Source organism: Nesoenas mayeri, assembly GCF_963082525.1.
Source record: "Nesoenas mayeri genome assembly, chromosome: 1".
Taxonomy (NCBI): domain Eukaryota; kingdom Metazoa; phylum Chordata; class Aves; order Columbiformes; family Columbidae; genus Nesoenas; species Nesoenas mayeri.
The window spans coordinates 89,897,522-89,911,614 of NC_137541.1; the positions used below are offsets into that span (position 1 = coordinate 89,897,522).

Here is a 14,093-nt window from a genome sequence, read left to right on the forward strand (position 1 = left end):
CATTCCAAAAAGTGGTGGGTTATGACACCTAGACAGGAAAAATGACCAGGAAAGGCAGAGGTTGGAGGAACATGACGGGGCAGGACAGAGCCAGCACTGAGCTCTGGGCTGAGAGAACTAGACACCTGCCTTAGTGGTGGAAGGAGCTGAGGGCTGGTGGATGCTCTGGTGTAAGAGTGAGAAAGGGAGGCTTCCCACCTTCCCTGCAGTGGGAGGGAGACTGCCAGTGCAGCCCCTGGGAGTCAGAGGGGTAATGTTCTCCTTGCACTGCAAGAAAGGGAACTTTATGCACCTGAGTGCCATGGTGCAGCACATTCTCTTGACTAGAACACATAGACCAGGACGCACCCGCTGGAGAAAAAAAAAGGGGGGGGGGGGGGGCCGGGTTGGAAAAAGCTGTAGAAAAAGATGGATATAAGACAGCAGTGTCATTGCCAGAAAGGATCTGAGAAAGGACTTTTTCCTGTTGCAAAAGGCGTAGTGTAATCAGAGAGTCTGCAGCTGGCAGTTTCGGGAGGACACAGCCCGTGGCAATTTGTGCTAATCTTAGAATGGCATGTTCACTGCTTCCTGCGCCCCGGCCGGCAAGCTTCGCGCCGGTGAGAGACCCGTTGCAATCAATGCCTGCTACCAGCAGCAAAACAAGAAACGCGTGGAATCATTCCAGCCTCACAGCTTTGATCACATCTAAAGAAAGAAAGCTGTGTTCTCAGACTGCATCTCAAAAAAAAAAAAAAAAGAAAAGAAAAAACACAACCACCACAAAACAAGAGGTCAAAGAGGCCAAGAGGAAATGCAGTGTCTTTTCTGGGTAAAGGCGAAGGGCTATGAAAGAAGCTCTTGGGGGAAAAGGGACTACAAGGGAGACAAACCTTCCACCACAGACACAGAGAACCTGCAGCTCCTCAGCCTCAACCAAGTCCCCAGTTTAGGTGTCCGTTCTGCCATGCCCAGTTATCCTGGGGGTTGGTGTGCTGAGCCAAGCCGCCTAATCCATCCCACCTTCCCCAGGTTCATTCTTTGCTCTCTCCTCTTTCCAGCCTGCCCTGCATTCAGGACACAGAGCCAGCCTGCAGCTGGGAACTGCTCTCCCTCCCCACTTAGCCCAGCTATCGTTTTTTGTGTGCCGCAGGTTGCCCCACTGATCTGCTTACCTCACTGTTTCTTCCGTTCCCCTCATCTGCCACTTCCTCTGCCTGTAATTACTCTAATGAAGGCTGAAAAAATGGAGGGAAGGTGCTAGAAGTACACTGAGAGGTGACAGCCTTGATACGGCTCTCATGGCTGGATGGAGGAAGGCTAGTCTAAAGTGTATGGGAAGTTTAACGGGGGAGATGTAGTCTGGATCCTGGAAACAGAGAACAGCAGATATCTGCTGGGGCTTGTGGGCTTGAGAAAGGGAAGATACCATTTATTGGGAGCAATAGCTCGGTGAAAAAAGAAAAGGCCCTTTTCCACAGTGTAAATGGGCCTTAGCCATGCTGTTCAATACCAGGTATTTCAGACTGGAGATTGCTCCAAGCTGTGGCATGACTTGAGCTGATCCTTAGTGTAACCTCCTCGATTTGCCTTTAATCTAGAAACTACGAGTCTAAAGAAATTCCTTCTTTAATACAATTTCAAGTTTCCACAGCTGTTTCTCCAGCACCTGTAGCATGGTCACCCAAAGGAAATGGTCCATACATGGGCCAGATTGGTGTTTGTAGGGTCTTTCACCTCCAGTGATGCTGAAGGTGTGGTTGTGTTAATGAGACAGCAGGTTCCTCCCAGGCAGAGCAGCATAAAGGGAGAAGAAAGGGCTCTGCTGGAGCCTTCAGAGAAACAGAAATTTATTCCTCTAGCAATGGCCTTTGGAGACACTTTATGGCCGAGAAGCAGAAGAGTATTGAGGCAGAGGGGTGAGAAATGTGGTGCTGGTCATGCATTTGTGGTGGTGGTACAGGAAGCAGAGGTATGAGGTTCCTTGCTGATGGTTCATAACCTATTTTGTTATTTTGAGGTCTCTGCCTCTAACAATACAAGGATTGTTGTTCAGTTGTTCTCAGATCCTCTGTTTCGGTTTTCCCTGCATCAGATACCAGATATGAAGAACAAAGGTCTCCTTTCATTAACTTTGATTTCAAAGCTTTCTTTCTTGCTTGATATATGCATAGCAAATAAAACAAGGTAAATGTGGGATGACACCAGGGCTGCATGCTGTGGGAAGAGCTGCACTATCCAGTCTCCAGCAAGCCTCCCACTTCTCAGCTTATTGTCTGCCCAGGGGAGAGGAACCTTCTCTCAGCCCTGGTATTTCCTCCCTCCCCCCAACCCGCCTGAGTATTTCACTGCCAAAAAAGCAGAACAGCACAGGGACATCCCCAAGCAGATGCTGGCTTGCTGCAAGGACAGGGAATGGCTCCTTGCAGCAGAACCACTGGAAAAGGAAGAGCACTGGTGGCCAGGGCAGTAAAAAAGGGATGGAAGGGCTGAGAAGATGTATGGGAACATCCCTGACTGCTCTGGTCCATCTGCTCACTGTGAGAAAGAGATTGGGAACAGACACTTGGCTTGAAATACTTAGTTTTCTTCCAGTGAAAAATACTGCGTATAGAATCTTCAGCTAGAGCTGAGAGGCTCTGCATGAATTACTGCTTTCCTGGGATATTTGAAAACGCTGCTAGGTCCTGTCTTCCCAAACTTCTTGCTCTCAGATGGGATGATTGATGCCAGATGTGAGAAACTCTGCTTTACGTCCTTGCTTACTCTTGAACTTTGTAACACATATGCAGGCTTCTCTATAGCCTGCTTGCTTTTCCCAGCCTTTGCTCATAACTTGTTGTTTCCAATTTGTCAGAACAGGCCAGCAGAGACCAACTCAGAGGTGGACAAGTCGGCATCACCCTCAGTGGCTCAGCTAGCAGGGAAATTCAAAGAGCAAGCAGCCAATATCACTGGAAAAGAGGTAAGGAGCTCTGCAGCCACCAGCAGGCAATTGAGTGAGAAATGTAGAAGTTAGAGCAGTGACCTGAGCATGAATCCACCTTGATTTTTAATCTTCACAAAGGATTTGTCTCCTAGTACAATGCAAGCTATGACAGTAACTTCCATGCACTGCTGGCTTGTGGATGAGTATTTTGGTAGAGCCGTGCCTCAGGACAACTAGACACTGTACTTGAGACACTGTAAAGCCTGGCAAGGTGCACATGTATCCCTAGCAGTAGCAGACAGCAATGTATGTACCATTTGAGCTGACTTTTGTGAGCAGAAGACAACAATGAATGATGAAATAGCCAATATTGAGCCATGGAAAAAGAACACAAACTATACATTCTGCAGGTCACCAGCACCTTGTTCACAAAAGGAGAAGGTTTCCTTCAGGTACTGCCTTTTGAATGGGTCTGAGAGAAAACTGTCTCTTTACTTGCCTTTGTTACATCTTCCAAACGACACTTCAAACTCTGGGGCCTATCTCTATCATACTGAAACTTTATTTATTGCAAGCCCACTATGCCAAGCATTGCCTCACAAACTGTCTTTCACCAGATAAGCAAAACACTAGAATAGCTCTCTTAGGAAGAAAGGAAAGTTAGAGTGTTTATGGATGGAGGCTGGCATTTTAGGAGAGCCTTCTGTATCATAATGCACCTTTTGAGAAGCATAAATGTTTACTGGTAGGTGCCCCTCCAGTCAGTGAGTGCCCCTTTAAAACTGAACTGCTTCCTTCTGCTGCTTAGCTGATTTCAGCACATCCCAGGCTGGGGTCTAAGGGGATCCTCCCTGTTACCCCTCCTGTCTTTGGCTGGATGCAGTGGTGACCTTTGTCCTGCAGGGCTAGCATGCCCAGTCTATCAGAGGTTAGCACTCTCAGAGCCGGGGCTGGGGATGGGAATAGCCAATCTCTTTCCAAGCACTTTTTTTTTTCTTCTAGTCACCATCGTGCAGCCCTGTCTGTCCTATTGCAGTCATTTCCTCTTTTTAAGGTATGGGATTTAAATGCACAAAGTCCCTCACCCTGAAGAAGGCAGCAAGTTCCCAGACCTCTCTGGTGTTATCTGGAGACCTCTGCTGCTCCCAAGCCAAGGCAGTATGGAGGGGCCTCACAGTCAGGGGAAGCTGATTTTCTCCAGAGACAGAGAAGGACAAAGTTTCCTGTCTTTTCTCTTCAAGCCATCTGTGCTTCTCCACTGGCTTTCTCAAGCTGGCTTCAGATTAGTGGCTGAGTGGATGGTATTTAACCCTTGCTTGACCCATGCCAGCAAAGGGGAACCTATCAGCCAGGGAACTTCTGGTACATCCACTGTGGCACAGCACAATATTACATGGTTGCAAACTGGTGGGGTTTCAATAAGACACTATATTATTGCTTCCTAGCATGACATAAGAATAAGAGACACAGCATGGCGGGAGCTGGGTGCAGCACCACCAGTAATTGATGTCAAGTCTACAGGTTCTCCAAGACGGTGAACTCTATAGAGGGCAGAGATACCATAATCCAACTTTTCACATGCCTGCCTGTTAGAAGGTAACAAAGTTATGAGAATATTATATTGTGAATATTATCCAATATCCACAATATTATCCAAGTAATTTGTGTGTTAACACACAAGAAAAGTGTTAACAGCTTGTCAGGAGACTACAAACCTGGCATGAAAATAGAGACAGCTTGCCTTGAAGACCAGAGCAATAGTTATGAAGGAGCAACTCCATAGGTGTTGTGCTATGCATCTCTTCCTTCCTAGTGAGCACTCTGTATGTCTGAGAGCCCGAGGACACTCAGAGGGAACCAGTGTCCCTGCCATTAACTTGCCTTGTTCCTTCTCCCCTGTTTCTTAGTCAATCTAAATGCTACAGCTGAGACCTTCTCTCTGCAAGCTGCTCTTCTTCATTAGAGAGAAACAAATGGGGCTGTAGGACATGTTGGAAAAGCCGTAATTCCCCTTTTTGTCCCTAAAATACAAGTTACGCAAAATAGGAAAATTGTGAAGCAGGTAGGCAGCTGAGACTCATTGAAAGGAAATCCTGGTAATAAGACAGGAAAGAGAACAATAACAAGCTATTCCAGTGTGAGGGGGTTTCCAGCAGGATGGTTTGAAGATGAAGCTTCTGGGAGAGCTTCTGCATCCTCCACAGCTTAGAAGAGCATCCTTTGCACAAAGCCTTAAGTCTTGTGGTTCATGCTGTGGAAAGAGATATAGACTACTTTCCTAACACTAGGACTGGTCTCAAGGTGCCATAAGCACACCTGTCCTCATGCCCCTGTGCTAGTATCTCGTGCTGCCTTTGGATGTCTCCTTTAGGCAAGCTGAGCCCTCCCATCCATGCAGGTCAGTTACAGACCATGCCTTTTGGTGCTTGAATTTCACTTCCTTTAAAAACCAAACCAAGCCAAAAACTGATTTCACTGCTGCCTTTTTGGTTCTTTTCTTCTCTTAGGTACCACCACATAAGCCAACTCGGAGGAAACCACCATGCTCCCTTCCATTATATTCCCACAAAACTGAGACAAGTGACAATGATGAGCAAGTGAGTATCAGTTTAATAGAAGAACAAGGTCTCTCCTCTCTGCAACTTGTTCTCTCCTGAGACATGAGCTTGGAGGTAGCAGAGAAGTCAGGCTATGCAACAAAACACATCAGTCATACAGCATTAAACCTTCTTCTGCTGTTCACACACATGTACTGACTTGGAGTCGGCTCCATGCTCTTTCACACACCCGTAGCACAGACACACACCTCATTTATACTGCTTTTATTTTTACCTTTTAGAGCACTGATGGATCCACCCAGTTACCACCTTTAAAGCATTTCAAAGCAGGAACTGCTGGCATTTATTAGATTTGAACAGAGCTTAGGACAGGGACCACCTATGCTGTTTGTTGCCTTCAGATGAGCTCTAGAGGTTTGAGTATAATGGCATAAAAGTTATGCTCTGGAGATTTTTTATTCTTCAGAAAAAGGGAATAATTAACCCAGAGTGAAGAGAGGGATTGTCAGCGATACTCACAGAATATTGTCCTGAGGTGTCTTCCATACAGCATTCTTGAATGACCAGGTCCCAGTAAGCTGGCTGCTACTTATTAAAATTATTGCTTGGGCCCTTTCAAGTCATTTCTCTCCTCCTGTATTTCAGGGTACAAGCTCTACCTACAAATTTTGCATTGTCACCTGCCCTTAACAAGGGTGTGGTTCTTTGTCCTTCTTTTCTGACAGCTCCAGGTTCTTGCTGCCTCCATGCCAAAGGAGCACAAGCTTTAAAATCTTAGATTCTTTCAATTTCCTTTGGACCTCAAAAAAGCAATATGCCCCTTCTCAAAGAAATTCTCTCCCTTTCTCAAACTGTTTTCAGCCTTTCATAGCTCTACCTTTCTGGTCATGTGTGCCTTTCCTGCCCTTACTAATTGGGTAGCCTTTAACTCTGTTAGTCAAGTGGTGGCAGAAAGTCTTTCCCATCACAAAAAATTCACAATGTTTGCCAACATTAAGGCTTATACCCTTTAACAGGTAGAATTTTAATCTGTCTGGTCCTGAAATAATACCAGAGAAAATTGTGTCATAGGTTAGAAACCATAGTGAAGGCCATGTAGCAACACAGCCATCACACATCACCTAACTCAGATACTTCATCCAGAAAGCTGGCAATCACCTCTTCTCCCAGAGGAAAGATGCATGTATATAGAGCACTAGGATGGCTACATAATAAAAGGGGAGCAGGTTCAGGAAAAAAGAAATCAAACTTTTCTGTGAAGACGCTATATGAGGCTTCATTTTTTTTCTTATGAGCATGTTCTGCTTCTCTCTTCCAAGTTTTCTGCCTTCATTTTATTTCCTTTTTTTCACCTACTATATTGTGACCTTCTCGTGTTTCATTTTGTTTTGCAGAAGCGGTCTCCAAATGCTTGCCCCATTCCCAAGGTCAAGGTGAAAAGCTCTCCCATGATTGAAAAGCTGCAGGTAGGTCCTGGAAGAGCCTACGTGGCTGCCCCAGCAAATTAAGACTGATTGGCATTTGCCATGGCAACTGCCCTTGTGGAGCAGCCACAGGGGAAGGGGATGCAGGAGCCAAGGGTGACTGTGAGGTAAGCAGGGCACCACCAACCAGGGCCCAGTCCCACAATACACAAACAAGGAAGGCAGTGCAGGTCTGGTGGTGGTAACCAGTGTCAGAAGCAGTCCAGTGATCCTCGGATACATCCAGAGGCGGGTCAGTGCATGGGTCAAGATCAGTTGGATCTGCAGGGTCCATGGCTGGGCATGGGCATGGCAGCAGGACAGCTCAGGTAGGGAGCAGAGGCAGGACCCTCAGTTTAAATGCAGCTCACGAGAGAAACTGGGGGAAGCCCCCAGCTGGAATGTCTTCCAGCTCTTTATTTGCAGCAGTCTAAATCAAACAGAGTCATCTGCACCCTATTGGGGAGCTGGCCTTGAACACAGCAGCTAAAATCCTGGCAGCGGCAAGTGCGCTCCAGGCTCTGGCCACCTCTGTACGTGCCCAGAAGGTCCCTGCTTCCCCCGCCTCAATTCCCCCAGTTACACACAAACACACCCCATGCTTCTTGCCTTTGTGTATCTTGCAGCGGCACCTGATTCATGCCGCTGAGGGCAGCCCAGCACTTGATAGCCTGTAGATACAGTTCCCTGCTGCTGCCAGCTGCCTCTCCTGGCAGCACGTGCGGCTCCAGAGCACGGTGCCTCCTGGCTGCCCTGACACCACATAAGCCTATTCATAGCACTGTCCCTCTCAATGCAGCCAAGGACATTTGACTACCAGAGCTTCTTAGTGACAAGCCAGCAGGAAATATTTTGCCACAGTTAATCACGATTTCACTTATTTCCATGGTCTTCTCGCTTCTCACAACTGTGCAGATCATTTAGAAGACCTGCAGACCATGCTTGACAATGTGAGGTCTGCTTGGGCACACACAGGATTGGTTTAAATCTCAAAGTGATTGCTGGCTGCTTGTTAAGACTTCCTTCTGGCTCAGCCACTGTAGACTATGCTGGCTTGGCTGGGTCACTGGAAAATCCCAGAAGGCCTCTGGATGACAAAAGGACACATCCTGAGATCCAGCTGCCGGGGAAGGGCAAATGTCCAGTCATAACTTCTCTGCCCAGACTTGTTTGTTGACAGTGTCACCAGGAGAGACCCATAACCAGATGGAATGTGGGTTGTGACAGCTGAGAGATGCGGCAGCTCCCATGGCAAGAACAAGGGTTCCTCCATGTGGTTACCACATGGAGTACATGCTGTTGTGATGCATGTCCATGACAGGGATTTTTCTTTGCAGGCCAATCTGGCTTTTGCTCCAGCTGCTCTGTTGCCGGGAGCATCTCCCAAAAGCCCTGGTCTGAAAGCCCTGGTGTCCCCATTCAGCACGCCTCCCTCAACACCCAGCAGCCCAGGGATTCAGTCCCAGCCCAGTGAAGTGAGCGAGACACCGGTCAGCTTTGATCAACCCCCAGAAGGCACTCAGCTGCAATTCTACAACAAGGTAGGGTGTGGGCTAGGATTTCTCTGTCACAGCAGGATGAGGCTCACTTATTGCTTGGGGATGAAGAGGAAGAGGTTGCTGTAGCCATCAGTCCTGCCATAACAGTGTGCATTTGTAGCCAAGGGAGGAGACTAATGTGCCAGGTTCAAAACAGCCTTTCAGTGTAGCTCTGTGAAGCCTCCTCTCTGCACACCTGCAAACGGATCTTCGTGGTCCAGCAGTTCCAGGAGCCTTCCTGGCCCAATAATGGTAAAGGGAAGGGATGCAGCAGCAGGATGCAGTCAGTTCAGCTCAGCAGTCACAGAATGGTGCATAGCTGGGCAGGGAGTACTGTGAGGAGGTGGTGCCACATGCCAGAAAATGTCCAGGTTGGCTGAGGCGCAGAGCCACACAGAGACAGGGGTTTGCCAGGTTTGCCCACAGAGTGCATGGCACTTAAATGGAGAGCTCTAACCTGCATTCGCCATCCTCAGCTGGAGGGCAGACTCCTTCCTCAATCACTAAACTGCCAAAGGTAGAAAAGGCCAAGACATCCAAAGTCAGCAGCATCTGCGTAATGAATGCAGCATCCCTGGGTTAGGGTCTAACTTGGACAGGGACCCATATTTTAAATTGAGACAATGACCCCCAGCACCAGCTTTACAGAGGGAAAGGAGGCATATACTAGGGATCTGCTTGTGCTTTTAAGTAGTGTCTCATGGGTAGGAGTCCTTGTCTCTTCATAGCAGAGCAAGAAAAGTGAAGCCACGGGCATAGCAATCAGGCTTGCCATGGTATTTTCTTCTGTTGTGCTTTGTTGCTTTCCCGTACCCCTCTCTTGACTGCTTAATGTCTACTTTTCCTGCTTCCAAGGTGCGGACGCGAGGATCGATAAAGCGCAGGCCTCCCTCCAGGAGGTTCCGAAGATCTCTGTCCGAGTATGGAGATGGGGAAGATTTAGGGGTAAACATCTCCTCTCCAGAAAACGGTGCCAAGGAAGATGGGGATGAGGTGTTTGGGCCCAAGGGCAAGACAGAGGAGGCAGAAACAGGGAGCAAAGAGCAAAAGAAACAGATGGGGTCTGATGAGAAACCCCCATCAAGGAAAGGATCCAGCAGATCAGAAGATGAAGAAAAAGGGGGAAAACAGGCAGAGGAAATGACCCCTTGCAAGAGTAACACAGGGGACACAAAAGAGGAGAAGGTGTGTCATGGTGTCCCAGGGGAAGAGAACTCTGCCCAGCCTCCCTCTGGAGACGAGGAGAAGGTGTGTGAGGGTCCCCAGGGAGAAGAGCAACAAGGCACTGCCTGTGAACAAGAGAGGGAGGACAAGGGGAAGGAAGAAGCTGAAGCTGAAGCAAAGGAGACTGGTGAGAGCACAGCGAGAACATCAGACACTGAAGAAACGCCACTGGCACCTGAGCCACTGCAAGATGCAGTGGACTTAGGGACTGCCAGTGAGGAGGCTTCAGCGTCAGCCACGCAGGACCAGAGCACAGCGTAACCGTGAAGTACAGGTAAGATGGGTCAGCACAAATGACTCCTAAAATACCAGGGGGTTTTGCCTCCTAATGAACATGGCAACTATGACAAAACACGCCAATATTTCTGCTGCTCCCCACATGTCAGGAGTATGAAATCTCTGGGCTGCAGAGACTGCAAGGCAGGGTATTTGAAACAACCAGCCCTGGGTGGTGGTACAGAGAAAGGGCTGGAAAAGAAGCAAAGCCCATACAGGCTTCAGTGAAACAGAGAGGCTTTGCTCACCAGGCACCCTGCTTAATTGCTGTTTTGAATTCAATTTGGAAGTGCTTACAACAAAAAGCACCTTTCCATAGCAGTAACCATGTATACACTATCTCAATATGCTTCCTTACATATACATGTTTCTATGCATATATGTGCACACATTGTATATATACATGCACACATATATATTCTCTATGTATGTAGCTTGTTAGCTTTGCCAGCAAGAATAGTGTTTGCACACATACCAGTTTCTTGGTTAGTCCTGGCATCACACAAATACTTGAAACACTCTGACACTTGAAATAAAAGAGGATTTCCACTGGCTAAAGCAGGGCTTGTTCCATGTAGCTTCTTACGTATTCTCTAATCACTGATAATGTAGCCACACAGGTAGTCTCATTCCACCTCAACTACCCGTCCCCTCTTCATATGCCTCATTGGTTTGGCAAGGAGCGACTGAAGGAAGGAGGGTGGTGCTCAAGCTGCAGCTTGCCTATGCCTCTGAGCATGGAAACTACCGAAGTAGCAGCCCCAGCACTGTACTTACTTGTATTTACATTATTATTTTCCATAATTTCCTTACTTTTCCCCTCTCAAAAAGGCATACCCAATCAGGGCACAGGAGACACGTGAATAGGAGCCATCTAACCCAACCAAGGTGGAAGCTACTGGAAAACCTTCAGTGGCAGGAGAGGAGCAGAGTACGGATATTCCCTGAGGTCCAGACTCATCCTGGAGCTGAGCAGCCACTCGCTGGCTCTCTGCTTTGCACCATCATATTCTGGATAGTTGGAACAAGAGACTGGCTTGCAATCGCTTCAGAGTTCAAAACTGAGGTGTTGGCTGATGTTGTTCGGTGCTATTTGGGGACTGAGAGACCTGATATGTGCTGTTCTGGAGCCAACAGTTACCACCACCGCTGGGCCCTCTGCTCCTTCATCCTGCTCCAAAATGTCTTTTTCTTCTTCCCTGCATTGGTCTCAGATGAAGTTCATCAGTTACATACATACATGTATGGTGCCTTTTTGGTAGCTGCTTTTGAAATATTTTGGGTTTTCAAATTTCAGTAAATAATGTTGTAACAGTAGGAAAAAGTATGTTTTCTCCGTATACGCTGTACGACAGACAATGTGAACCCTGAACACAGGGAAAACTCTTAGGACGTTGTTCATAAAGGATAAAATCCCTTGAAGTGGGGGTTGAGCTGGCTGATCTGTGAAACAACCAGCTGTGGTAGGCAATTTTCTATGTGCTCCAGTTTTGGGGTGTTTTTAATGCTGGTGGAAAGTAACAACCAATACATTTCATGCACAGAAAAGATGGGCTGGGTAAGTTAACAGGGCAAGTTTTCTTATCCCATGTTGGGCTCTAGTCCAGATTTAGAAGGGCCACATGCCTGTCAGTCTTTCTCACTTCCAGACCCTATCCAGTCTTTTGATTCTCTTTTGAATCTTCCAGTGTGTGGCCACCAAGCGCCACTTGTGATAGAAAGCATCCTGGCTTACTGGAAACAGCTGATTGATTTTATGTAGGTCAAAGAAGAGGTCCTAGATGGCTGAGTTTCCAGTCATATAGCCTGACAAGTATGAATTGGTGAAGGTCAGATAGCCAGTCCCTCTTAAGTACTTAGGCATTGTACTAGATTTGCATTTGCTCTTGGGGTACTAGTTAAGTCATAGGTCTGGCAGTTTGCTAAGTGAAAAAAGCTTTTACATCTGGAGAGTATTTGTTGCCTCCAAGAAATAAATTATTCAAGGAAAGATAGATAACAGACCCTCACCTGACCAGTTTCCTAACAGTAGTGCTTGAAGCTGTATCTGCAATACTGAATAAAAAGCTGCTCTGGCTCAAGGCCATGGGGCTCGTGTCCACAGCATGACGTGGAGCTGTGGACAAGTCTGGGCTCACTGGAGACAGCAAGCCAGACTTGTCAACAGCTGAGCCAAGTAGTCAGCTAGCTGTTAGGTGGTGTGAACTGTCAGGGGCCAGTGCTTGAACCTGCCACCAGCCACCTAATACCAAGCCAAACAGACACGGCTACAAAGACCAAGGGCAGAAGCAGCCAGCTCCTCTTCATCCATCACAAAGCTTCTCCTAACAAACGTTAAACTGAGCAGAGCTGGAGGCTTGGGTTGGCCCTGTTTCTTTGGACAGGCATGAGCATTTCAAACAACACAGCCCACATGCATCCTCGAGTGGGCTCTGCCACACAGCAATGTTACAAACCTGATGGTTTTGACCGATATCCCCTTTCTGTTCACCAGCTCTAAAATCATGAGGAAAGAAGCAGCTCTGTGCCCTTTCTTTTCTTTTTCCTAGGTGAAAGCACCAAGGTCTCACTTGCTGAGAACCAGCAACGTTGACCCTCCTGCGTAGCATGGGCTTGTTGGCAAACACATCCTTTCAAGCCACGTTATGGAGCGTTGTTGCCTTTGAATCCATTTTAATCTGTTTGTTAGAGCTTGTATTCCAGGGCAGGCTGCAATCATCCGCTGTAACCTGCTGCTTCTCTCAGCAGAGTGTCCCACCTGGATGTGAGTGATTGTGCCTTACTGTATATATAGATATATGTGTGCCTGTTTAGAGAATGAGTATGTGTGTCCCGAGCAGCGGAATGGAAATCCAAGGGAAAAACAGAAGAAATAAAAGGTGGAATAAAGCAATCCAAAGTCCGTGTGTTTCCTCCTGGGGAGATGAAGGAGCCTGAGGAAGGATGGAGAGAGCTGGTAGCAGCAGGAGACATAGGAGTGGGATTTCCACTGCCATTGGACAGTTTAACACTCAATTTTAATTTAATTTGTGGTATTTTTTTTTTTTACTTTTGGGGAACAGCAATGTCCTTAATCCTCAATGGAAGGTGTTCTCTGGGGCAAGCAGTGACACTGGAGACTGCCACACTCCCTGCCCCAGCACTGAGGGTGTGTAGGAACAGAAGAAAGCAAAGCCATCTAGCCTAGTGCTGTTTCTCCAGTAGCATCCTTGTGCAGGGGAAGCATAAAAAACCCAAGGCAACACACAGTGATCCTTCCTGTGAGATCTCCTGGTTTCTGGCAGTCAACAGTTTAGAGACTTTCTGTGCCAGAAGTTGCATCACCACCTTCATCCTTGATGGATTTATAAGTTGCAGGAAAAAAGACGCCAGTTCCTCAGCTGGAGACACCCACACACCCCTCTAGGGGTGATGCTCGCTCAGGCAGTGCACAAACCGTGCCCCATCTGCAGGCCAAGTGAGAGCAATTTTATACAAGGCTCCTTCGTGTTGTCCCAAAAGCAGGGTTCTGTCACCTGGTGTGGATATAAACGAGCCAAATTTAGCACACAGGCACAAGATATTTATTACAGAGTTGTGCAAGTCTGGATGCTGGAATAAAGCCAGGATGCCAGCAAGAAAAGTAAAAGGCATTACATATGAAATCTTATCACTGTGTTCATACCCTAAAAAGCCAATTGGCTAGACATTTGCATATTGCATTACATAATCCCTTTAGTGTATAATAAACAACATTCAGCTAAAGGACACTTTATCCAACAGTCTTGAGATATGTGCTAAAGCAAGACTCAACTACCTGTGCAGGCTTCAAAATGTCTAAAGCTGCAAGGTCAGTAGTGTCTATACTTCTTGATTACATGTTTTGCAAGTCACTCTTATCTTTGTTATATGAGCAGATAAACCTAAAGGATTTACATATCTTTAGGTTAGCAATTGCAGACAAGATTCATTCTTTTAAGTGACACTGCAGAAGCAGACAGAGGACACATGTAGGCGTGTCTCCCCACCCCATCCATACTACCTGGAAACGCTGGCTTGGGCAGCATGGTCTTATATCCACAAGGTGTACAGAGTCAAAAAGTTTTGACTGAAATGTAGGCCACAGCATGGCTTGATGTACAGCGTG

At 47.2% G+C, this 14,093-nt stretch overlaps 1 protein-coding gene across 1 annotated transcript in view; it reads left to right on the top strand.

Annotated features, from left to right (window-relative positions):
* The window catches only part of RCSD1 (RCSD domain containing 1), a 34,608-nt gene extending 22,080 nt beyond the window's left edge, over positions 1–12,528 (top strand). The window contains exons 2-7 of the mRNA XM_080359598.1: positions 2,837–2,944; positions 5,416–5,505; positions 6,861–6,932; positions 8,267–8,470; positions 9,323–9,965; positions 12,517–12,528. Of these exons, the coding sequence (XP_080215724.1) occupies positions 2,837–2,944; positions 5,416–5,505; positions 6,861–6,932; positions 8,267–8,470; positions 9,323–9,952 (1,104 nt within the window). The 3' untranslated portion in view covers positions 9,953–9,965; positions 12,517–12,528. The remainder of the gene's footprint in view (positions 1–2,836; positions 2,945–5,415; positions 5,506–6,860; positions 6,933–8,266; positions 8,471–9,322; positions 9,966–12,516) is intronic.
* The last annotated feature ends 1,565 nt before the right edge of the window (positions 12,529–14,093 follow it).